At 36.2% G+C, this 26,744-nt stretch overlaps 1 protein-coding gene across 11 annotated transcripts in view; it reads left to right on the plus strand.

Moving 5' to 3' along the window:
• Window positions 1-26,744, plus strand: part of ADGRB3 (adhesion G protein-coupled receptor B3) — a 454,887-nt gene that overhangs the window by 401,148 nt on the left and 26,995 nt on the right. For 10 of the 11 annotated variants that reach the window (XM_042017060.1, XM_042017059.1, XM_042017064.1 and 7 more), the window contains 6 exons: window positions 10,032-10,182; window positions 10,747-10,816; window positions 15,586-15,652; window positions 17,771-17,856; window positions 21,312-21,410; window positions 21,732-21,903. In XM_042017060.1, the coding sequence (XP_041872994.1) occupies window positions 10,032-10,182; window positions 10,747-10,816; window positions 15,586-15,652; window positions 17,771-17,856; window positions 21,312-21,410; window positions 21,732-21,903 (645 nt within the window). The remainder of the gene's footprint in view (window positions 1-10,031; window positions 10,183-10,746; window positions 10,817-15,585; window positions 15,653-17,770; window positions 17,857-21,311; window positions 21,411-21,731; window positions 21,904-26,744) is intronic. The other variant, XM_042017063.1, reaches the window with a different exon arrangement.

The raw sequence follows: 26,744 nt of genomic DNA on the forward strand, positions 1-26,744 counted from the left end.
ACAGGTTTTTCTCACTTTTGCTGTTCTGATTCTCTTCCCCATGTTGCTGGGGGAGTGATCAAGTGACTGGGTGGGTGCTTAGCTGCTGGCCCAGGTCAGCCCACCATATTTGCTCAAGCCCACTTCATGTTTTACTGCATAAGAGAACAAAGTCAAAGTGTTCTACATGCCTCTGTGGGTGGCATGACCCCAAGCACTGGCATAAAGTCATCCATACTCTGGATTAATTAGCATGCCTCTTGGCATGATTTTGTCCCACACTAGCTAGCATTATCCCAGTCAATTCCCTGAGCTTGGGATACTTGGAACTGGCAAGGGACCAGTTTGGATGTGGCCACCTTATTTTGGAGGAGAAAGAAATGTACTAACATAGACATTTTCTGTACCATTCCAGCTGGCTGCAGGACAAGTGAGTGCTTTCTTACCCATTTTGTTAGCAAGTACAAATATATGTAACCATAGCATATCTTTAAAAAATTAGCTTTATCTGTTACTTTTGAAAAATAAACTGAAGTTATGTGATATGAGAAGACTTTGGATTGCCACAATAATGTACATACTATCTCCCTTTCCTGGAGACTTAAAGACTTTTTGGACTTAAACTACTTCTTTCAAAAAGACAATTTCTTACTGTCTCCATACTGCTAATCCTAAAAGACATTTTCCTTGGAGGAAAACTGAGCATGCTTGAAATTGAGGATGCTCTTAGGGGCAAAATCATCCTTTTCATGTTATTATTCTTATATAAAGACTTTTAAGACATATGTATATAAGTATGATTTTTTAAAAAATCAGAAAAAGAATGAAGGTAGGTGACATATGGCCTTGTAATAGCATTGCAAAGCTCTCACTTCAATGGTTTCAGTCAATCATGTAAAGAGATGAAACTCTTACAGATATGCAGAGAAGGAATCTTTGCTGACACCAGTATCCCAGACAAGAGGATGGACTGTTTTCATATGGCAGGATTATAATCATCACAGTCAGACTCACTGAAAGCCAACTGCAGGCTTTGTTGTTGAACTTCTCATTCTAGGCATCATTTTGATTGCTGAGGAAGCTCCCTAAAATTACAGCAATTTTATTGTTAGCAAATAAGATAAAAATCTAAAATAGAGCAAACAGATGATCAGATTTAAGAGTAGCGATACTCAAGTGATAACCACATTTTCTTAGAAGAAAAAATTCTTTTACAAGAATATGTTGCACTATGGGGCTACACAAGGCAGTATTTTCTGTCTACCTAATGGCAGCTTTTCCTGGTAATTTGTTTCACCAGGACATCAGTTTGCACTGCTGCATTTGGATCCTCCTGTGGGAATTTGAAGTCTCATATATCAGTATCCATTCTACTACCCTCTTATGTTACACCATCTTTTCAAGGAAGCTGCTTCAATTCCTTGCCTTTGTCTGTGCCTCGACACCTCCTCCTGTTTTTCTCCAAACTCTGTAGGGAGATCCCTCTCAACTGTGCTCTGAACGACTCTGTTCTTTGCTGACATTGCTGACTCGTGTAACCCTTGTGCTCAGCTCAGCCACCTCTTCATTACCAATCCTGGCTCATTGCCCCTAGCTACTCACACAGCCCCCATCTCGAACTTTTAAATAAATTAAAGCTAGGAAGACTCAGGACCTTTGGAACATGAGTTGCTCGTTGTGCTAATTGACTACTGGCTCTTGTATTCTCTATTCTTCTCCAAACGGGTATAGCCATATAGCTAATGCAGACAAGTATTTCTACTTGCAAAAACCCAAAGAGAGATTTAAAAAGCTGAATATCTTTATGTAGTAAGCTGAAGTGATTATACAGCACATCATATGTTACAGTCAAACAGCTTTTTCTTCACTGTTAATGTAGTTGTCTCATTATTATATCTCTTCAAACCTGCCAAGAACATTTGTCTTCATTTAAGAGAGCACACCCCACATTCCATATTTTAAAATTAAAGGAATATGGAATTTTCAGAGCCTAGAAACAGTCCCTGAGAAACAACCTGAAAACCAAAGTGTAATAACATCAGGGAAGCTTTTTTATTACTGATCCATAATCTATACCTTAATTTGCATAGTTCCCAAGTAAATAGAAGTGTTTCTGACAGCCCGGTAGAAGCACTCTGACAGCCAGCATGCATTTTCTTTTCTCCTCTGAGTCACACCCAGTTGCAGAGACTTTTCAGGCCAAACTGTGCATTCATCAATATGAATGCAGTCTCTTCTGTTCACACTGCACCTTCAGTTCTGCTTCTATATTGCTGTTATCTGCAATGATGTACAAAAACATAACTAATTTTTCAATGGTGTTCAGAGACCAGGTTGATTTTGCTTGCCCATCAATTCAAAAAACAAATCTATATTTTATCCACAAATCTATATTTTATCCTTCTTTAAATGATAAATCTTTCAGACTTGGTAATGCAAAACCTCACAAAGCTATTTTTATAGAGAAATTTTTCAAGATAGCATCAATTTCAATTTAATTTTTTAATTCTCATTCCTCAATAGCTCAGTAATGAAACAGTTGTTTTGAGAAAGCATACCAGTGATTTCCACTTTTTTACCTAAACTGAGCATTATCACTTCGTTTTGTTTAAAAAAAAGAAAAAAGCAAAAAAAAAACCCACCACCAAGAAAAAAAAGGCAATTAGGAAACGGTCTTCTCTGGCACAGGGAAGCATCACTATTACAACACTGTGATAGCAATTTGAGACTAATTAGTCAGGAAGGAATTGAAAAACTTTTATATAAATTGATTTTATGCCTTAGAGTTTTAAAGGGCTTTTTATTTTCTTTTATATCTGCCTGTAAACCTCTTGTTCTGAGCTTCAAAAACTTCAAAACACACTTATTTGAGGTCACAGTTAAAATATTGTTATTTTGTCCTGACAGAGCTGATGTTTACCTTGTTTAAAGTGTTTAGCATCAAAGCCAATACAATAAATTCATGATGTGAAGTAGGCCAAATTCACTTACCAGAAAAAATGCTCATCCAATACTTTGTAAACATTTAAAGTACTTAAGATGAGAAGCGAGATCACAAGCCTCTGCTCATGCACCTTTCCTCCCTTATTCTATAGGTGTAACACCCAGTATAAAACCCACTTAAATTAATGGGAGTCTTTCCACTGACTTCTGAATTAATCCTATAAACAAATAGAGGATCCTATTCCTTCATTTCCTGCCTGCCCAGAAAAATTTACATCTTCACAGCACAAAGGCAGAAAGGGAAGAGATTCTGTTGCCAGGTTTTGTAATCGAAGAAATTAAATTGCCTCTGAGTAACCTGTTCTGTGATACTGCTTGTTCAGACCTCATTTGCTTAAATATAACCTGGCAATAACAATCCAAACCAGGAGGAGGACTAAAATGAGTATGAGTGTAAGGAAATTGTATGAGAACTGTATTCCACCTGGCTTTCAATTTACTGTAGGCATGTCACCAAGAAAGCAATTCCAAGTTAAACAATAAAAACTTGAGCTTTGAACTGACAATCTCCAGAGAATGTGGTAAACAACATGGAATGAATTTTACTGTCTCATATATTAGTCATAGCTCAGCATAATATCAATTATCCAGCTGGACTTCTTGCCTCTATCCAGCCTAGTCACCAAAATGAGCCACAAATATTTCTATAGTCCCAAGGCAAATTAGCACAGCATGGCTTCCATCCCATACACCCGAGCCCTCCAGGGCAGGAGGACACTGAGTGCAATCTGACTGTCAGGAAAGGTTCCTGGCCCAGGCCCTCTTTCAGTCTCTGTGTGGGCCTGGGCTGGGAGAACAATTTTTGGCTCAGGTCAAAACTGTGCCAAGGAATTCCCTAACAATTTATGCGCATGCCAATGCATAAAGGATACCTTTGCTGTTACTGGTGTAGACATTGTGCCACATGACAGAGTGAGGAAGGTTTGCACATGCAGCTAGCAATTTTAATGGATTCTTTTTCTTGCCAAAAGACAGGAGACTATCCCTTCACATCTAGTTGCTGGAATTATTTTGTACTATGTGTATTATAAGATCTGGAGGAGAATAGGGGCTAGCAGAGGAATTATTTTGAATACAACCCAGCAGTTCTCTATAGACATAACATGAGGGATGCCAAAGTACAACTATACTGTGAAAGATTTAAGTGCAGAGGTTGTTGATATGAGTGATAGAGGCAACAGCTATTAAGGGAGAACTTTGAAGAAAGGTAACTGCAAAGGGCAGAAGTTAAAAAGAAGGCTCCATATACTTCTAGTGGATCAGATATAAACAGCACTTCTCTTGCTGGGATCTGCACCTGGGAAAAATGTGAGACATTCTGACTGGTCTTCATAAATAAATGCGAAAAGAGATTGTAAATGTTTTACTCATAGATGAGTAGTTTTTAGAAATACCTTTAAGGTAAATCTAGGTAAAAGAGGAGCAGAAACTGAATTTGTTAGTAAAGTATCTGAAGAGACTTTAGGTGAAAATAGTAAGACAGACATTAAAAGTATAAATGGAAAGCACAAATGCAGAGAAAAAATACAATTCAAACCGTAAGTTTACTTCCAGATTTACTTATACTACTGCAGTAGGATTGCTGTGGTTATATGGTCAGATAAAAGGACAGATTCCAGAAGTGAAGAAAAACAAACCTTAAATCAAAGTAGCAGAACAAATTATATTGCACCCTGACACTCGGTGCATGAAATGGTCCCAAAGTTTAGCAAATGTTGTGATAATTTGCCTATGATACCAAAAAGAAAAGAAGAATAAAATTGGATACTAGAAAAAATTTGCTGTGAGATTGCTGTGCTGTTGATAAAGATGGGAGTGTAATTGTAAAATAAATCAAAGGAACTGTAGAAGGAGCTGGGTCATTTACAGCCAGCTTATATGCTATTTATCAGAACCTAGAAAGGCATCTTGCTTGTTGTGCGTAAACAAAATGATTGAGTAGAAGGACAGAAAATTGGGTGTCCTTAGTTATTACTCATTATCTTTTTGAGGCAGATCACCTAACAACTCTAAGATTACTGCTGTTGCACTGAAAAAGTGACTTGCTTTAAAAATCCAGGTAAAGTCTCCCAGTCACATTGTCTTGTACCACATATAGAATCCTTCAATATAATGATTAACTACGCATATCTCATCACACAAATGCACATGAAGTCAAATGATAATTATTCTGGGCTATCATGTGAGATATCAGAACAAAATGTAATGAAGTTAAACCATTTGAGTCTGCAACTACTAAGGACAATGGAAAAAACTTTTAGAAGATCCCTAAATTTTTCTCTGTGTTAATTAAAGAGTTTCATAGCTGTTGGTTGAAAACACAAATAACATTATTTTAGAACAATTATTTCCACTATATTGCTATTTTCAATATCAGTATCAGATTTCCTGAGTTCTTTGCTTGAGCAAGTGGTGTTAGCAGCACTGGAGTCTGCCAAAAGAAAGGAACATGGGATTTTTTAAATGGTATCATCAAAGTTTTATGGTCCCAGCAACATTAATGATCCTGGAAGAAAAACCTGAAAGATTTCAGCTATGATTTCTCAGGCATTTAAGATCCTAAGAGTTTCAAATATGTTTGCAACTGAAGAGGCAGCCTCCCTTGCCATATTTTTTTCTCATTGAAAATCTGTCTCTCTTCCAGAAAACCACTCCTGAAAAGAAAGTTCTTGCTTCTTTGCCCCACAGTCTCTGAATGTCCATCTATTTTAACGTCACTTTACTCTCTAAACCAGTATTTAATCTAGCATTCAATATTATCTGACCAATATACTGTCTCCCTATATTCTGACAGTCTGCTGTTCTTGAGGTAAAGATACTGTATTTCCCAAATCAGTTTTAAAATAAGTGATAATAAAGAAATAAAATTCAGAATATTAAGCAGTATTTTCTTTTGTGAATTTACATTTTTGATTTAAAGAAGAAAAAGACACTGTTTGAGAGTTCATGGCTTAAGAATCCCCGAAAGACAATAAAATATACACATTTTGTCATAGGATTACTTTTCTGCTTTTTACTGTGTCCTTGGCATTATCTTTGCTTTGTTTGTTCTTTGTTTCATTTATTCATTATTGTGGTCTTTAAGTGCTGTTTGTGAACTCAGTGCATGATCAGAACATCATAAGAATAGCACCCATTTAATTTTTCTCCTTAGGTTTATCTCCTCAGAGATAAGTCAAGGGCAAGATTACAATCTCTAAGAAATTTTATTATTTAAATGGTTTTCTACTACCTCTCATTTCTACTTCATTAAATAATCCAAGTGGATTTTAGCCCTGTTCATTTTTCTATCACCAGTACAGATTTCATTTTTCATGTTCATTTTCAAATAGCTTTGATTCTTATACTGTTTATCAGGACTCACAAGTTTGTTGAAGGAAAAAGAACCTGTTTCGGGGCAAGAACACAAATCAGGTGTTCTTGCTTCTCTTTGCCTTTGTGTGGAAGACACTGCTATTAAAAAAAAAATCCACACATTATTCTGTTAAAAAAATACCATTGTTCTGTTAATAAAACCCAAAACACAACAGCCAGATGCTCAAAGAATACTGATAAATTCTTATTTTGAGGTTACATTTATGACCTACATTTACAGGTCATAAAAAATTATGCATTCTCTACTTTACTCATCATTATTACGTTAAAAATATGAATCACTAGAACACATAGCTTTGAATTTACATTTTTTTTTACATTTCTAAGCTGTGCTTTGGTACACTCATATGAAGTAGGTGTCTTACAAGTATCAGAGAAGTAAATAATTTGATACCTGATGTGTGTTCTTGCTTTCAATAGTATATTGTTTATTAAAATGGGATGAGTGGTCTTACTTAGATATTCCAGGTAGCTAAACACCTGAGACTCAATTAAAGTTCATGAAACTATGCATTCTGAGGACAGAAGAACTCCCTTCCCCCACTTACAAGTACATATGGGGAGCCAAGAACAAGAGCAATGGGAGGAAGAGGAGGTTAGAGTAACAGTTAAAATAATTTCAGAAGCTTGAAGAAATAGTGAATAAATTAGGCTGTTAAAATTAATTTTGTTGCAGGTTGACAGGTGCTCAGCACAGGTAATTAATTCAGTGAGTTTTAATAAACTAGAATTAGAAGCAAATGCAAAGCATCTCCTAAAGCAATGGGGAAGATGTGTGCCACTATCTCTTGGTGCAGGCAGGCTGATATACTGTGGTTTTCTCTGAGTGATGGGCCACAAGGTTTGAGTGATGCTGCTGCATGTGCAGGAAGGTGAGGGGAGGTGGTGGTCCCTGGCCAAGGAAGAAGAGGAGAGGAAGGAGCAATTGGCAGTAGTCCATAACCTGGTGAGAAAGAAAAAATGCTGATATGTACTTTCTAAAATTAGACATATTCAATGGCCCATTTAATAACAACCTTCGGTAAAAATGAATTTTTGTTTCTATGTGGAAATTGGCTTCCCAGATACAGTGCTTCCCCAGACAGAGCAGCATTGTTTCCCTATTTATTTATCAAAGTGAAAGAATAAGGAAGTACATAAAAGCCAGATTTCCAGTGGGGTATTGGACAACTGTGCTGAGCCCATGGCTGTGTCTGGGAGGGGGCAGTTTTGTTTGCCATGGCTCTCTTGCAGGGAGGGAGGCTGAGATCACTGCAAGCACTGCCTGCACATGAATCTGTCATCACAATCCCACAGCGGTTGTTTGGCGATGTTTTGAGGCTGATTTGCATCTTTCTGATGGCATGTGATGCAAATACACTGTTATATCAGTGATACAGGCTTACTGTTGTTGTTCATTAAAGACCCCTGTCTGCCACTCAGAAGTTAGATATAATCAGCAGTCATATATTCCAGCTAGAGCACAGATTGCTTCTCATAAAACTTGCTGCTGTTTTCTCATTTTGTGCTCAACACAATCATTAACATTTTCATCACAGTTCTCTCTTCCACAGTAGCTGTGTCCACATTTGTCTCAGATTATCATCTTCTCCTTTTTTTCAGTATAGAGGATAAATTATGAATTAAATCCTACGTATGCACTCAAGTCAACCATAAGAGTTCGCAGTGTTTTCACCAAAAAGATCAGGATTTGTTTGTATTTGCATTATTTACAAGGGAAATTGTATATTCACCTTTTTTTTTGTCAGAGTATGTTTTTATCTATGCAGTTCCTGCATAAAAAATTCTGTACTATTCCTCAAAAGTAATTTTGTTGTCAAATTCTTGCTCCAACAGAACTCTCTAGCTTTTGCAAGAACATTGATAGGAAAACAAATTAAAATTGCATAGTAGGAATTCATAACGTATGAAGCAGCAGTTAAAGAAAGGACATTTGTGATTTTTCTATTGTACTTATTGTGTGTTTCATTGCAGAACTTTCATTTTAAGTAAGTGGGGTGGAGGGGTTTCATATACAGGAAATACTGCTACTAGTCAGGCTTTAACTGGATAGATTTTATGAATACATATACCTTAGCGACATCTAAACATAAGAATTAATGGCAAAGCCTAGGATGGAATAACTAGTCCATTTTCAAGATCTGCTGGTTTTTTCCAGTTTACATTATTGCTTTTTTTAAATTAACAGTTCTCTTGTATATAATTGTACAGAGCCCCTTTCCTCTGGATTTAAATAGACAATTTGACTCAGGATTTGAAGACAAAGTGTTTGTCACATCTGTAAATTCAAAGCAGGAAATCATTATGTTTTGACTCTTCAAGTGCATAAATTTTTGAAAGTTCAGAGGTTGATGTCAGCTAATACTAATATCAGCTGGTATCAGCTATCAGCTATCAGATATGTATTCCAGATAGCTATTGGAGTTAACCAGCGCAACTGATTACAGATAAGAATCTGGAAAAATTAACACCATGGAAAATTCAAACCAAAACATATTGGAAAGTTATTAAGAATGTAAAATGAACTAAAAAAGATGCATGGTGTAATATATGGGTATCATATATGTCATATCCTTCCTATCAGCCTTGAATCAATATATGCAATCACCTATATATAAGTAGGAACATACATATTCTCTCCCTAAATAGTTTGCTCAGCTGGGATTTTAGTAAAAAATTTTACCTAGCCTTAATAAAAAGCTAAGTGTAAGGTAGCCATTACATGTGTATGATGCATAAAGTAATATCTACATTTTTCATTTTTTCATGAATTTACATCATTGATGTTTGGGGTGTGAATTGTTTTTTCTTTTAATCTTAACATAATTTGACACTTTAGATTGTGCTAAGGATAAATTGTGCTAAGGATATTCTCAACATTACTGGTGTGGTTTTGGTTCTGGGGTGCTATGCAGACTGCATTTTATAGCCTGCTACTGGCATTTTAAGCAACAAAGTGGAGGGCAGATCATCATTTATGCCAGGAAGCTCATTTATGTAAGCTACAATGTGAAGTTTAATTAAGGGCTTCAGTGACAAAGGAAAGCCAACTGCATGTGCTCAAAATACTTTTCAGATGACAAATTACTGATACCCATAAAAACAATATCCAGGGTAATTGTTAAGGTTATGATACTTAAACCTGCCTAAAAATATCTAAGGCAGTGTATTCCAAGAGGTTAAAGTTCTATAAAATTTAAATAAAAAATCAAAAAATCAAATTTAGATTTGTAATCAGGGTCTTTCTTCATGGAGGGAAATAAAATTTAACTCGCAATTAGGAGCATTTGTATCCCCACATTTTCTCTGTTCAGCTCAGTGTGATTTTATAATCAGTAATTTTGTAACTGGTTTACCAGAATGGCTTTGCAATGATCCCTGGTCAAAGTAAATGTGTAGAGAAAAATCTGCTGGAATGATTTATTTTGTGTCTTTGTCCCTGCTCAGAACACTCAGTGTTTGGGAAAACAAGTCAAAACCTCTTCTGCTTAATCCCCATCAACATTTCTCTTTCTTTCTCTCGCTCTTTGTGGCCACCACATCATAAAGGGAGAAAAGGGAGAGTGGATGCTAAGGATAAAGGTCAAGATGATAGAATATGACAACTCTTTGAATTGAAAACAGAAATGAGTGTCCCTAAGTATTCAGCATGAGCTTCTCTTTGCTCCCTGCAGGGCATCTGCACCACAACCACCGCATTTTTACACTTCTTCTTCTTAGCTTCATTCTGTTGGGTTTTGACAGAAGCGTGGCAGTCATATATGGCTGTTACTGGAAAAATTAGGACACGGCTCATAAGGAAGCGTTTCTTGTGCCTTGGATGGGGTAAGTCAGTAAAACTAATTTCCTAAGAATCATTGGAATGAAGCATTTAATGCAGTGGCAATGTCAAGAATATCATCATTTTCTTCAGTAAAACTGAAAGATAGTAGACAGCAATGTTACTAAAAGGAAAACTAGGTTAGAAGCCTTTCCACTGTATCTCAGGCTCAAGGTATGCTGATGTGTATCGTAGCATTCGTTTATAAATATATTTTAACAAAATTTTAGAAGATTTTCAGCAAAGTAGTGTAATATCAAGAAATCAAAATAAAACAAGAAAAAAACACTCTCTGAATATTCATGAAACCTCTTTCTAGTTAAGACCTGTCAAATGTACCAGTAATTTAGCTACATCAAAGTGGTACACTGTGGGCAGAAAACAGTGTCCTCCTCCCTGCCAGTGCTTTAGAAAAACAAATCCTACAATAGCAATGTGCTTCATTAAATAATTCATTCCATGTAAAATTGTCCATTTTGCATTAGCTTGCCCTGTCATTTTTTTGTCCAGGCAGAACAACAATATTTTACTCAGCATCTGATGATTATTACTGTTTTGGTTTTTTTCAGGACTGCCAGCATTAGTGGTTGCAATATCAATAGGCTTTACCAAGACAAAAGGATATGGAACAGCTCACTAGTAAGTCAATCTGAAATGATAAATTATGTTTTTAATTACCAAGATTGTCATATCCATCAACTGCATAGCACACTCTAAAGGCTCTACAGGTATCCATTCGCACTTGGAATTGCCCTAAGAGTCACTGAGTGATCTACAAAAGAACTTAGAGAAAACAGCATGCCAGTCTTGGAATGAGCTCAGCAAAGCACCAGGAATCCTAGATTTCGTTTGAGATTTTGAAATAGTAAACTTTTAAGGAACATTGATCATTAGATACACTTAGACACCTAACATTTATGTAGATTTACAAAAGAGAATTTTAAATGTTATGGGTAGCCTTTGCCAGCCTTTAAACATGTCCAAAACTGTACTGGCAAGAGTCTCTTTGGCACTCAGGTTTCTGCACACCAAGCAAGTACCTCAACTTTAATGCCCCTGAGCAGCTTGGAGCCAAAGCCCTTCAAACATCTCAAAACAGTTCTCCCATCCATCCTTTCTGTCTCCTGGACACCCTAATCCAGCCCATTTCCTGGGCTGTGCTGTATTTGAGAGACAGAAAGGAGGAAATCTGTGTGCTTCATTTAGTCTCAACTAATGCAGGTCCTGTTTAGCCACCTAGCTGGTTCCAGTGTGTATTTAGCGCCTCGGAAAATTAACTCCTCAGAGAGGCTGCCCTTCGGTCTTCTGATGAAGAAGGAGCTGGGCCTTCCTTCTGCCAGTGGTGTGCTCCAACCACCATTATGTATGCAAGAGTGTGTTTTCTTTGGGCAGCCTGTTTGGAGCTCTCCTCACGTTGCCTAAGAAATTGAGTGTGCATCTGGACAGAAAGAGAGGAAATATGACTCTGTAGACTGGCAATGAGGGCATTCATCAGAGATGTGGATGAGTTAGGTCAAGTCCTTGCTTCAATGAATATTTAATTATTCTCCTTAGCATCATCACTGGGTGAGATCAGGATTCCCCTTCCCTTCCTTGTATGTCTCACCATCTTGGCACTTCAGCTCTGGGTGGGTAAGAATTCAAAACCAAATCTCCTTCTGAGTACTGGCTCCAACCACTAAGCTCTGTAGTTTTAAACTGTGACCATGTGCATCTTGAGTTTTTTAATGAGGAATGTCTTATGTAACTGAAATGCTTAATTGCACTTAGAGCTGGCAAGTGCAACAGTGGTCTTAGCCCTCTTTTGAAGGTTATGTTGAGAACCAACTCTTCTGATTTTTTTTTTTTTTAACTATGTACTCATCTTGCTGTCTTTTTTTATTATTTAGTCCTTGAACCACAACTGGAAAACTATTTAGGCTGTGAGAATTACAAATCACAAAATAACAATGTCCAGACCCCACTGGGGATGTAGCTCTGTCCCTTGCAGGATTAATCCCATTACATTTGCTCTACTGAATTCATTCATGTGTGAGGACTTGCTTTAGTTAACATTGCTTCCTGCTTCCTTCCTGGACTGAATGCATTTTTAAAAGAGGATATTCTGAAATATTCAGACAAAGCAACAAATCATTCATTAAGAGTAACCTGGAAAGTAAAAAAGAGCGGGTTTCTGTACATGTAACAGCTCTTCTCCCAGGATCCAAATCCAGCTGACATGGTACTGTGGGAGAAAAGAACAAATGAAGGCATACAAGGGACAAATAGAACCATAATTCAGCTTTCTCATCTTTTTGGAAATACGTTTTCTTTGCATTTGACATCAGAATTACATAAGGAAAACAGTGAAGACAAGGAATGGAGATTTCCTCCTCCATCACCAGCTGATGTGCTGTCCCACTCCAGAAGGCAGCAAAGAATTGTATCTCATGACAACTTCTGGGCAGTGTAAAAGCAGAGCTCCTGTCCTGCTCCTCCCACCATAACTAAAGCACTTGTGTAAGGTTTTTAATTGCTTACACTATATTTTGCCTATTTGGCTGCAGTCAATTACACACATGCTGCTGTCAGAAACATGCCCTGTTGCAAACTATTCATGGTCTGTAAGATGCTCATTTTGAAAATGAAGCTTTTAAATGGAGAACATTAAAAGTGAAAATTAAGGAATTAATTCCAGTTCCATAATCCCACACATGAAGAGATTCATGGAAAGGGAGAAGGTCCAAGAATCTTTGCAGCACCTCTCAATTTTGTATGGTATATGTATGATGAGAGTGCTTGAATTGTTCACATTGGAGCCGTTTCTGTGATCATCAGACTCTGATTTCTGTCTTTTTTCTGAGTCCAAATTATTAGATGGTTCAATTGCTGTATTTTTAAAACTACATAAGGAAAATATTTCACCCAGACACTTTTAGTGATAGAGATACAGAAGCTGAAGGGATTTCCTAAATCAGAGACAAGTTTTTAGATATTTCAGGTTATCTGGAAAAGATTAGTGTGTCTGAAAGCTTAATAGCTTTTTCTAGCCATTTCTATAATAAATATTGTTGCTATCTCTTTTTAGAAAATCAGAGCTATGAAAGCACCACTACTAAAACTTATAGTTAATAAACCTGTGTGAACTGCTCATGTTAACATAGAGTGTGGATAAGTTCTAGGAATTTATTGCATCAGCAAAAATTAAAACTCTGTCATAGTCACGATCTTGCCATGCTCTCTTAAGAGAAGGAACCAATCTCCTGGAGAGCATCAAAAAACTCACAAAATGTACAGGACACAGGAGCAAGTGTACAGATGCTTCATCACTCAGCAGAATTTTATGACCATGTAACGTGGTCCCATAAAGCCACCAGTGGCTGCTCTTAACACTAATCAATTTATATGGTTTTCTGCTATGTGCACATCAGGGAGAAAGAAGACAGAACAAGAGAACAAAATAAAAACAACTATAAAGCACAGGGGAAAAAAAAGCTATCAGAACAAAGGAAGAGGAGAAGGAAAAAACAGTAAAAAATTGAAAAGAATTGCCTTTTGGTGTAGGAAGGCACCTGAAAATCTGTCTTCAGAAAGTCTTCAACAGAAGATTGAGGAAAAATGAATTTCAGTCATCAACTAGGAAATGTTGAGTACATTGCAATAAGATGTCACACATTGGTGAAAATCCAGATTGTTGAAAATTCAGGTTGTGTAAAAAAGAGGCTAAGTGTAAAAAAGGACAACCTCTACATTTTTTTCCCATCTCTGCCTCTAAATGGAAATCACTCTTTTGAACAGCCATTTACAACATGGAAATGGGAAGGAACAATTCTCCCTTGGTCTCAAAAAGTTTTGTGTTAGAAACTGATTTTTATTTTTTATTAAGAAAAAACCTGTCATTGACCCTTTTTTCAACACAGGCAACTGAAATTACTTTCAAACTACAATACATCAACTATTTTTATGAACTGATGCTTCTGTCTCCCAATAAACATGAAAAATTTAATTACAAGTCCTAATTACTCAGAGTGGTCATCTTCACTAAGTTTAAAAGTTCATACTGGTGAGGAAGTGCACTACGAATGCATTTCCCCCTCTCAGAAGTCTGTCTTCCCAGACTGACAATAATAACCTAGCTTTTGAAAAAATAGTAAGAAAAACTGCAGAAATTTTGAAAGCATTTTTCTTTGACATTGCAAAAATAAATTGAACATTAGTGTTGTATTTGATTTTTGAGGTAGGATGTAAAATAGCTTGGCATGTATTACCTTTTCAACAGTGAAGCAGATAGGAACTATTTGCATCCATTTATCATTCCAGAATTTAGAACACTGGTGCAGTTGGGTTCATGTGACAGTTTTCAGATGGCTTCACTGCAATGGAAAACGCTTTTATTCTTTGCAGTGAGAATACCAGCCCTAGCAGACCATTAATATTATGATGTGCTTGCATTTGTTTTACTTGGATTTTAAAAGTAAAAACCCAGTACTGGAAAATAAAGAAGATATGTGTGATTCTGATGTGAATGTTTCTGCATGTGAAATCCAAGTAAATTATTTGAATGTATACACTTGAGTTTCCTTATATGTAGGTGTGATCATGCATTCAAATAAACATGCTGTTCTTTGAATGCGTAATCACTGGGAAAATAGCACAGCTGCATTTACTTCAGTGGGTGAAGCTCCTGATCTTTTGCAGATATGAAAAGCTTTACATCATAGTATATCAAATATTTAGAATTTGATTCTGAAAGTGCTCTGTGTTTGGAAATCTGATGGTTTTCAGTGAAAGCCCTGATGCAGAATGACAAACTCTCTGAGATTAGGAGGTCTCCAGAAAATACAGTTTTCAGATGCTTTAAAATATACATTTAAATTGTTTGCAAAATATTACAGGGAATACAGAACAGTTAGATCATATATGATTTTTCTCTAAGGGAAATATTGTCTTTAAGGTGTAGTTCTAGTAGCAATTATTAAATGACAGGATATGCAGAAACCTGTTTCTTTCTGAAGTTCTTTATTACATGTACTTGACCATTTCATCACTTTGAAGTATAGAAGTATCAGATATGGTAAGCTAGAAATGTTTCTAGATACCTACTTGGCAAGACCTGTTCATTTAACTCATCATACATGGTTAGAGGAGATTCAATAAATATTTGCGGACTTATTTTCTCTTTTGCTTTTTGTACATTTTAGGCATTTCAGTTTATGTATAACTCACATTAAAGATTTTTAACTGTTAACCTCTGGTAATGGAAATATCTTTCAGCTCTCTACCTCATATCAACAAAGCAATTATTTTTTGTGTGTGCATATGAATCTCATACATCGGAAAAACATGCTGTAGTGATTAGTAGTGCTTTCTTGACAATGTGTTATACTTATTTTTAATTTGTGTTAGTTCTTCTCTAATGTTCTTTCCAGCTGCTGGCTGTCTCTGGAAGGAGGGCTACTTTATGCTTTCGTTGGACCTGCAGCTGCTGTTGTCTTGGTAAACATTAAAATAATTTCCAGTATTTTTGTATGAAATGATAGAAAGTGCCATTTCAATTATAAAAGCTTAGCTATAAAGTAACATTGCATTTTGCTGTAAATACTGAGATCACTGTTGTTTAATATACCTTTGGTATTTTGAATGCATGATTCATTTGATTATATCACTTCTTTATACCAATTATCTCTCCATGTTTACACAGTAAGCTGTGAAAGAATAATGTACTGATTAGTGGCACAGAAAACTTGTTACAGGCATCACTGAGTTATTATCAGCAGCATCTACGCAATTGTCACTGCCTTGTGAAACTCAGTGACAGTCTTGATAGAGTGCTGCTTGACAGTGGATTGCTGTGCCAGCAAAAGCAACAGGAGTTGAACCTGCCAGCGAGTTCTCCATGGCTACTGCTTTTGAACGCAAAGAAAAAAATTGTCATAGCTGGGAAATGTTACTCGTTTGTGTATTAATCTTCCACATCTCTGGACATGCATTTAGGTGTGGGATTCATTTCTGCTTAATTGTAGACATCTGCAATGTAGATTTCTGCATCTAAGCTAGTTACCCCAGCCATATTTCATTGTCAGTGAAGAAAAAAACATATTTTTAGAGATCAAACCATCAGAGGTATTTCAGATGTCTACTTCAGGGTAAGATGAATTACATCCTACCTGTGCCATCAGCTATCAGTCATCTGCTCTGCAGTCTGTATGGATGTTTTACAACAATTTATTTAGCATTTTTCCCTTACAGATTTTGAATCCAAAAATTTTGTACTATGATAACTCTATCAGCACTGGTTATTTCTGATTTTCTCTTGTAAAAAGGAATCAGTCTTACTAGTGATCAAAGATATAGCTATTCAGCTACGTGAATTTTCCTGAAATGGATGTTTACTACTCCCATAGAGTTTGTCTCATCATTGCCTGGAGTCAAGCCAGGATCCTTTTGTACAACTCACAGTCTCTGTCACGGCAGAGGAGCCAAGGATGTTTACAAAAAGCCAGTTATAATTTTCACATGGAAGTAACTGTATGTTCTCTGTTTAATTGGCAAGTCTTTGTTCGGAGATGTTTGAAGTTCACAGTCGCATTTTGCCCTACCATTAGCTGGTAGCTGTGGAAGGAGCTGTTCCATGCAGCCACTTAAGCCTAAGCATATGAAGCCAAAGAATTATATAACATCAGCTAAAAAATGTTAATGCTGAAAATAGAGTTGAAAAAGAATTGGCAGGGCAGACTAGTAACAATTAGGTATTTTGGCACAAGAATTGGAAAACCAGTTTGAAAAGAAAAAAGGATTATCCTTTCCTAATAAATAAAAAAAGGAGCATTTATTTAATAGATTCAAAAATTGGTATTACCTATTTTCAGGGCCATGAAGAGACAGGTTCGTAGAGTTCAGTTCAATAACACAAATGGATAATAACAGTCATTAAGTTGTCCATTAAATGCCATTAGTATGTCCATTAAGAGCCAAAGTCCAACTGCTGAAACACTAATGTTTTTTCGGTTAGATCTTCAACCCATGTATGTGATCATAACACCATTTACTTTAATGGAGCTAAACAGACATCCCAGGAATTCTTCTGGCCCACAAAAATAGTAAATTGCAGCCAAACAAGGCTCAAAACTGACATTTTGGTGAATGACATAGGCAGTGATTAATGTGCAGGAAGTTATGGAAAACCACAGCCTGGTTCTGCGTAAGTGGGAACACACACATGGACCATAATGGTTTAAAAAGAAGCTATGCTCTGACTTGCTCTTCCCTGTGCAGAGAACTCAAATTGCAGTGGTTTTCCTGGAATAGGATATATTGTTGCAATGAAAACTGACAAAATATTAAAGTTATCTTACTCAAGCTTCTGGCCATCAGACATGTACACATAAATAGCTTGACACCAGGCATAATTCAAGGTTCAAAAACGAGCCAGTTGCAGGGTGTGTGTATATGTCACCTTTCTGAGAATATGACCTTTTGGTCACTACACGATTTCTGAAGGAATACTCAGAAATGTAAGAGGAGGAATTTTGCAGGCCTGTAGTACAATACAGCCAGGATGCAATATTTTCTTTTAGGCACTGAAAGATCAACTGTTTGTTTTCTGTTTGACAGGTCAACATGGTGATTGGCATTTTGGTATTTAATAAACTTGTTTCCAGAGATGGAATCCTAGATAAAAAACTCAAACACAGAGCGGGGTAAGCAACCACTGGATTATTTTAAAGCATATTAAAATTGTATCACCAATTTTCAATTACAGATATTCACCAAAAAAGCTTTTGATTGTGCTGTGAACTTTTATATCAGTGTAACGTGTTTCTAACAGATTCCATTAATCTCAAAAGCTGCTGTTGCGTTACCCTGAGGGAATGCAACTAAACAAACTAAATATAATAAAACACAAGTACAACAGTATTAAGTTAATAAGAATGAGGCTTAAACAAATCTGAGCAGAGTTTTCACAAGATGGTTACATGTGTAAAGCTGTTGCATCTAGGAAAACAGTTTTATGAACTGTGTGCACTGAAGGAACTGATTGGTTTTGTCTAGCTGTGAAATTTAATTACTGTGGCAATAAATGTTATTCATTTGTGTTAACTGTTATATATTTTATAACAATATGTCCCTTACTTAGGTCAGTGTTATTCTGCCATTTTGTCTACATTAAGAATTTGCCTTTGTTCTTATATCCACATAACATCTACATAGGTGTATTTTCTAAATTAGTGTAAAAGAACATCAAAGTAAAAAAACGCCCATGGTTTAAGATTTAAAAAAGAAAAAGAAAAAGGTAAATGTTTCTTATTGATTATTTACTTGAATTTACATTAAAATTCTATTATCATGAGAAGAAAAGATTATGACAGTGGTGGTATCAGAAACTTTTTTCAGTGGGTGAAAATGAAGTACTGCAGCAGCAAACCTAGATTACTTGCATATTGGAGAAAAATATTTCAGAACTGCATCATCACCTTCTTAATGCTTATGAAAGTATATTTAAACTTTGAATAATGATTTTTTGCAGCTATATTTTCATGTATTGTATTTTGGGCCAGGTTGTAGTTTAACTTCACCAGTATCTGAATTTCTAACAATGATAAACAATGGTATCTTCATTTTACTATGTATTGCTGCTATGGGTAAATTTCTTGCAGTTTCACTTTTAATTATTTTACCATGTAACTAACAGTAGCATTTCTAATAAGTTAGATGAGTACTCTTATGCTTCAGCTGGTGTGATTTGCATTTCATATGAATTCAATTAAGTCTTTCTGGTTTTCAGTTCTTCCACCATTTTGACAAACGTTCTAAACCCTGTAATTCCATTTCTTCTGTTTTCATATTTTTCATTAGAAAGTATTAATTTCATTACCTTACTTTTGTCTACATTCCTCCATTGCATTCTTAACTCTGTAACAGCACTAGTGAAATCTGGAATAGTATAAAACTACCCAAATTATTTCAAAAGTAGAAATGACATAGTAATCACTAAATCAAATTCACATATGCTCTAATTCCAGTGATATACGGAGCTGGGAGAGCCACAGGTTTGGCTTTGTACATTTTGCAAGGATATTCAATTTAGATTTAACTGCCTTTTTTTTTTTTCCCAGCTACTCAGTTGTTGGCTATAGAAATCTATTTGCTTATACTTTATTTTCCTGATGAAACAAATAACTCGCTTTCTAATCGTGCAACTTAGTAAAGAAGTATTTTATTTTAAAATAATCTAACTTTAAAACAAATGGCTAAAGAATCAGAGATTGTTCTGTTAGAAATAATCCAGATATTTTGGGAAAAGATGTAGATACCCTAATGAGAAACAATCTTGCCTTGTGTGATATTATGAGATGGTGGCTTGGCAACAGCATTCCTTGATACTACTTGGCAGATGACATCTCTTGAGTCATTCTTTGGGGCATAGAAATTGGTTCATCATTTGATCTCCTCTAGAAAGGTGATTGTTGCTCATTTCTGAAGCATCTTTTGCCAGCCATGCTAAGGAAGACAACTTCATTCTTCCTGGCAAACATTGAACCTATATTTGTCAAAAGTTCAGTCAAAAGTTCAGCTCCAGGATTTAAAACAAGTGAATGGGGCAAAATATACTAACTCCATATGCTTTTTACCACCTTAATAAGCATATGGAGAATCAACAAGTGGTAAAAAATATGTTGATGGATCTCAATCATGATCTCAATCCTTTTCCTAGTAAAAGAGGAAGAATATGCAAATGCCCAGGCTGAAAATTTGCATTCGGCTTATACGCACATAAAGTTCTATTATTATTGGCAAGATCCAGAGCAGTTTTGTAGAGGTAAAGAGAATAATCCAGTCTAATAATGCTGAAGCACTGCCAGGCAAAGACAGAAAGTACTTTTGCAAGCTTAGTTTATACTTACCCAAGGCATTTCTCTAGTTCATTCTTTAATCTATATTTTTAATTGATGCCAACTGAAGTGGATTCACTGAGTTATTTTCTCACCCCAAAATTGTCTTATAAAAGATCGTGGTTCTCACTGTTTTCTTATGGAAGAAACTGCCTTTTTATGGGAAATATACTGCACTTTTAATGGAAAATCATCATTTGGTTTATCAAAGTGGAAAACACTGGATTTCAATGTTGTTTTGGGCAGTATGTTAGAAGTCTTGTGTGTGCTGGATTTGGCAATAGCAAAAAGTTCAGTTGGTTGAAATAACTGGGAAAAAACCCAAAATGCTACTTATCTTCACCCTGCTTACCACTTTACAGCCGGAAATAGGTAAAACATCCTTCCTGTCAGCTATATCACATCTTGGTCATCTACAGTTATTCCTGGTTCTGATAGCAGAAAGAGAAGGAATAGGAAAAATAGGAAAATTTATTTAGTTGATTCAAGAAGCTAAATGCATGCTGTATGGAAAAGAAAACTTAAATTCCAGGTTTTGTCCTTTAACTCTTCTGACAGGTGCAGAGGTACAAGTGTCTATACAAAATGCTTTGAGCTTAATGCTTGTGTACTGTGTTTTATTAAAAGGCAAAAGGGGTCACCCTTTTTTTAGTACCAGCTGATATTTATTTCATCAGATTCCATATGTTTCAAAGCCCTGTATTCAGACCTTCATATGGCATAAATAAAACCATTCCAGGTATTAGTGGGCCATGCAGGTCACCAAATCTGACTATACAGTATGCATATACTGATTTGATGCTTGAATAAATTTTGCGGGTTTCTTTCCTTATTAATGCTCTATAATGATCCATACTTCGCACTCCTCTTTTAAGTGACCTGTGCTCTTTCTCAAGCATATTTGGATCCAATAGTCTTTCATCAGGTCTGAATAGAGGGATTTCACTTTGTGTGTCTATCCTAGCATGTGCTTATGTTTACTTCAGTGTACTGAGCAGTTTTGATCACATTTGGGGCCTTTTTTAGACTAAATAGAAGAAATAAAGTTTGCATGAAATTAAGCCCCATAGCATTAACATTTAAAGCTAACAATAATGTAAGGTACAAAATACAGGTTTTCAGCAATATAGAGCATTCATCTCGAATAAGTCTACTTACTTTTTTTGCATGACGTCATATTTAAAAGCTAAATTTCAGTAGCAACGTTTTTTGGTGACGATTCAATATTTTGTTCTTTTTGTGGGTGTTCTGTTTGTTTGCAGTCAGATGAGTGAGCCTCATAGCGGTTTGACGCTCAAATGTGCCAAGTGTGGAGTAGTTTCAACAACAGCTTTGTCAGCCACCACCGCCAGTAATGCCATGTTAGTCCTGATCATTTACATCTTCTTGTTACAAATCTTATACAGTGCATGTGAGACAATAGTTTGATGATGACAACTGTGTTTGCTAACACTGTATAAAGTGCTAAGCACATTTAAATACTTTAAAAAAATTTTGCAAATGTGTTTATTAACTGAATACGGGATATTCTTTAGAACATAAAGTGTAACTGTTACATTCTTTTCTATGATTTTCAAGTTAAATTGATAAAGTGACATCCTTAAATATGTTTTATTTTAATAGTGAGCTTTTAATATTTTTTTTACAATATTACAATGCTGCTTTTCTCCTTTTTTCAATAGGGCATCCCTTTGGAGCTCCTGTGTGGTGTTGCCACTTCTAGCACTGACTTGGATGTCTGCAGTTCTGGCCATGACAGACAAAAGATCAATATTATTTCAGATACTTTTTGCAGTATTTGATTCATTACAAGGCTTTGTTATTGTCATGGTCCATTGTATTCTCCGAAGGGAGGTGAGGAATGGCTTCCTGGTTTTCCTAAGGGCTGTGATCCTGTTAATCTCTCAACTGCTCTTTAGGGTTATATATGGCTTGCTCTGCAGATATATATTTCATGGAAAGAGAAAAATAATTTATGGTGACATGTATAGGAACAAGTGAAAGAGGAAAAGAGAAAAAGTGAAAGAGAGGGGGAAGATCAGTTATTTCCAAGTGCAAAATATCAGTATAAAACTTTACCAACTTAATTCAAGGTGTCTTTTAATCAATCCCAAGTACAGTTTATTTCTAAGTTTTAGTATTTCCCAATGAGTATAGGAAAATGCAAACATAAATGCTCTTCTGAAGACCAAAAGCTGTAGACTTTTATGCTCTCTAAAACAGATTCAAACACAACATTTTTTGTGCTTATACTGTCTGTGAAAGAGGACACAAGGAGATGATGTGTTGTGTTGGTGAAGATCTACCATTTCAGTTGTACAAACTCAGGTACATACGAAAATTATGGGGACAGCAAGGATGAAGACAGATGAGTGCTGTGAGAACAGCGAGGACAAGCATTACCCTGGCCTGCCCTTCACAGCTCAGTGCCACCTGCCACAGGATTCATCACCGCTGAAATCTGATGGCAAAGCTCCTACACAAGTGCTCTTTAATCTGGCTCTGGTGACAGCTTCTCTAACCTGCCTAACCTGCTAACTAACCCCACATTTTACTGAGACGGGTTTGAGAGCAGTAGCATAACAGCTTTGTTGGCAGATCTGTGGTAATGGAGCCCTCCATCAAAAATGAGCAGGTGGAGCTGGACTGGAGAGTAGTTCCTGGTCCATGGGCATCCCTATGTGCTAGTCATTTATTAACTTCAGGATATTTACCACACCAGTAAACCAAATTATACTGCCCAGCATATTTGCCTGGGATGGACAAAAGTTATTTGAAAGCACCTCGGGACTAAAAAACCCAAGCAAGATGTTTCAAGAAAGGTTTGTTGTCAATGCTAAGTGAGGAATCTCACACAGGGGTTTCCCTTCCCACCACTGACACCCTTTAAAAGTCAGTATATTAATGAAAAATAATTATGAGTGACATAATTTATTCAATTCTTTCAGTATTGTACCACTTTGCATGAGATTTATATCACTATCCTTCACAGTATGCATATGTGATTATCTTATCAAATAATGAAGTCTTCAATTTTTAAAGAAAAAAATCAGTATCTTGCAGAATACAGCAGCTTACATTGTGCTGATTCCTTCTCATTTTAATCACACTGTTAGGGGCTATGAACTTTTATATTTATTGGTTTGTCAGCTCTCATATTGGAAGGGGCTTACCTCATTTAATACGTTTTCGTTTTTCTTCCTTTGGCATTTCCTTTTGTTCAGGATAAAAATATGTGCAGGATAAGAGATAATACTCAAGAAAAATCCATTTTATGTAGAACTGTTGTGCAGTCCCCTTATTTTCTTCAGCAGTTTCTTTCCCAATATGATTTACATCTGTGAAAGAGGGTAGACTCATCTGTAAATCTGAAAGCCATCATTTCACATATTCTTGTTACTACAAGAACAGTGTCTGGTAAGACACTGCATCTATTTTCAATAGGAAGAATTGTGATTTCATCCTGGTTTTCCTGTCTGTGAAATTTTTGTATCCATTGGGATATATTAATTAGCCTAGAAAGGGCACACCACCTCCCGCTCACTGTCCTAGGGAATCATTTTTATTTTAAAATATATACCTTTTGCTCAAGGTTGCATGTGAAACATTCAAAACCAAAGCAATATGAACAGCATTATCATTCACAAAGTCATAGAATATTGTCAGTAGGAAGAGACCCATAAGGATCATTGAGTCCAACTCCCTGCTCCCCACAAAACTACCTAAAACTAAACCATATGACTCAGTGTTGTCCAGACACTCCTCGCACTCTGGCCATGGCTTGGAGCCGTGACTATGTTCCAGTGACCAACCACCCTCAAGGCGAAGAACCTTTTTGTAATGTCCAATCTGAATTTTCATATTCATTTAATTTCCTCATGTTCTAACTCCATATCCTTGTGTCCTAATTCCATTTTCTTGTTTCTTTTGTAAGGATCCAAAGAGGCTGAAACATATACCTGGTTACCAGTCACTGATTTTGTCAAAAAAAGACCAAAATCTTTAAGAAATTCTTAACAAAATTTAGCATAGCACTGTATAAAATAAAATTTTTTAAAAAAGTCTGCATCAGTGCAGTAAAGCAAGTAAAGCAGAAGCTTATTTGGAAAAAAAATGTGTTTTGACTGTTGGTGAGAGATGAAAATCAACACTCATCTTCCAACAATGCCCTAAGCCTTGAATTAAAGACAGGTTTCCTATTCTAATGATAGCTCTTTGCTGCCAATGCTTCATTCCCAGGGAATGCTTCAATAATGCTGAACATCTCATAGAAAAATTCTTGTCTGACCATACTCCCCGGTAGGACTGTGGTGATTGAGGTGGAGTTAGTCTTTTCTACATGTAAGCTCAATTTTCAAATTTTTAGGGTACCTTGGTGGGAACCACTTTTAGCTCACTGTTTCTAATTTAAGCAATATGCAAAAATACCGGATTGTGAATATGTTGATACAGGAATTTAGAATCTTAACTGTTTATGTGTAGGAAATCAGCTATTTATGGTTTATTTTATTCACTGCTTTTTTAGCAAATTGCAGATATATGTATTTATAAATATATATATATATAATCTAACTGCAAAGAATCCTTGCTCTGTTTAACAACTAACAGAAGTTGTTCCAGCACGTCAGTCTTAGCAGTTACACGTCCCAGCTCTAACATGGAAATTCTAGAAGATAGGCATTTTATAAAGCATCTAAATAATCTGTTTACGTGGTATTTTAAAAAATGACCTCACGAGAAGACTTCCCAGTGAGGCCCAAAAAGCACCAAGGTTTGATAAGATTCTCCCTTATCAAAGTGGAGGAGGTGTTTCGTCTTCAGTCATGACAACTTAGGCAGAAATAAATGTACAGAGACAACTTATTCACTAATCAATAGATTCTCTCCAGCCAAAATGATGATAGTGGTGTTGGTGGAAGATGAAGAAGTCTAGGAATATTGCTGACTGAACTCTATCTGACAGAACACATTTAATCTTCTTTAGTCCTCCAGACTAAATTGCAAACTGGTCAAAACTCTTGAGGAATGAATTAAGGCAATCTTTTTCATATGGGAAAAGAAAATTCATAGAAATTTCTTCAAGAAGCACAAAGAAGTAAATATTGATGCACATAAATCAGTTTTAATTTCAAAAATGTGTATGGTCTGCACTTACTTGGTTCAGTTTGCAGCAGCAAAGTCATAGTTGTCTACTACACAGAAAGAGATGTAAGTCCAGTGAGTTATGTTTCACTCTGGCTCTAGAGTCTGGCTTTCCAGCTCCAGAGACCCTCAGGTGAGTACAGGGCAAGAGAATGGCCATCATGCAGAGTGGGCAATGCCGTTTTTGCACTGCACGTGGTACCTCCCAGCTGAAAGAATAGTCTAGTACTTGTGGTTGTCTGCAAAAGCATTTAGCTCTGCCAGTGCCTGTCAAGGAAATCCTGCCAGCATATTTGTCACTCTTGACGACAGCTACAAAGCTATCTCAGTTATAGCCTATAAGATTGATCTAGTATTTATAGCATGCCAGCACAGGCAAAACAATAATTCTGACTGTCAGGGGAAAAAAAAATTGGGGAGGAATATATCACCATAAAATCCAAACAAAGAGGACAACCCTGTTTTACTATGCCTTTATTGTCATTACATCACAAAAAGACACAGACTTCTACAATTATATATAAAAGCCCCTTTTCTTCTTCTTAGTTATATTGATATAAACATAAATGATGGAAACATTTGTTACTTTCTCTAACACACTATATGGAAGACCTTGCGTGATGGGGGCTGCATTAGGAAGCCAGGGATTTTTACCAACTAAGATGTACAACTGGAAGAGAACTAAGTGATATGTCATCTATTTCTGTCCACCATCAATTCAGTGTATCTTGGAAAGACATTAAATCTTTCTAGATTTCTATTTCCTAACTCCTAAAATAAATACAATACTTTTTAAGCATAAGACTATTTGGAAATTTTGGAAGAAAAATGCAAAGTAGTTAGGTATTATTGCTTCGTGTTGCCTTCTTAGCCCAGAGAGCCCAGAGTTGTTCTTTTTTTTCCCCTCACCTTGCTGTTTAAACACCTAATTGGGCATTGGAAAATGGTGATGAATGTGTCGCAGAACAGAGAATGATACAAGGGATTAGTGTTGAAGCTCATCTATCTCAGCAAAACAGTTTGCCTGATCTGCTTGAACACAAGATGCTTTAAAGCTGATCTGAATCACACTGAGTAACTTAGGTTAATGCTGGCGATAGGAGGAACCCACACGTACTTTTTTCTTTAGCTGTGCTCTGCGGAGCAGAGAGCATTTGGATTAAATTCATCGTTGGCGTCTAGAGCCCACATTTCAGAATTGCAGGAGAAAAATAAAAAGTACATGAGTAGGGCAAGGGTAAGTTACAAAAGCTTGGAGCTGATTGCTGTTGCTAAGGAAACTACTTCCCTGGTATCTGCACGTTCATCACATCTGTCTCTCCTTCTCTGCCTGACTCCAAGAAAATCTTGTAACTTGATGTTAAAAGGCAGGGGGAAAAAACAAGATTATGTTTCAAAGTAAAATGTAAAGACAGCACAGTCTTTACATACTCAAACAACAGTTTTGAACAAGCAGTCTAGAAGAGGAAGCTGGTATTTAGAAAGTTCAACCATTTTGAATCTGACTTGGGTGAAGACATCTAGAAATTGCAACATATGTCAGTATCATGGAT

The sequence above is a fragment of the Corvus kubaryi genome, unplaced genomic scaffold (assembly GCF_017639235.1).
Source record: "Corvus kubaryi isolate FWS band 111438036 unplaced genomic scaffold, C.kubaryi_AGA036_p1.0 split3-73, whole genome shotgun sequence".
NCBI lineage: Eukaryota > Metazoa > Chordata > Aves > Passeriformes > Corvidae > Corvus > Corvus kubaryi.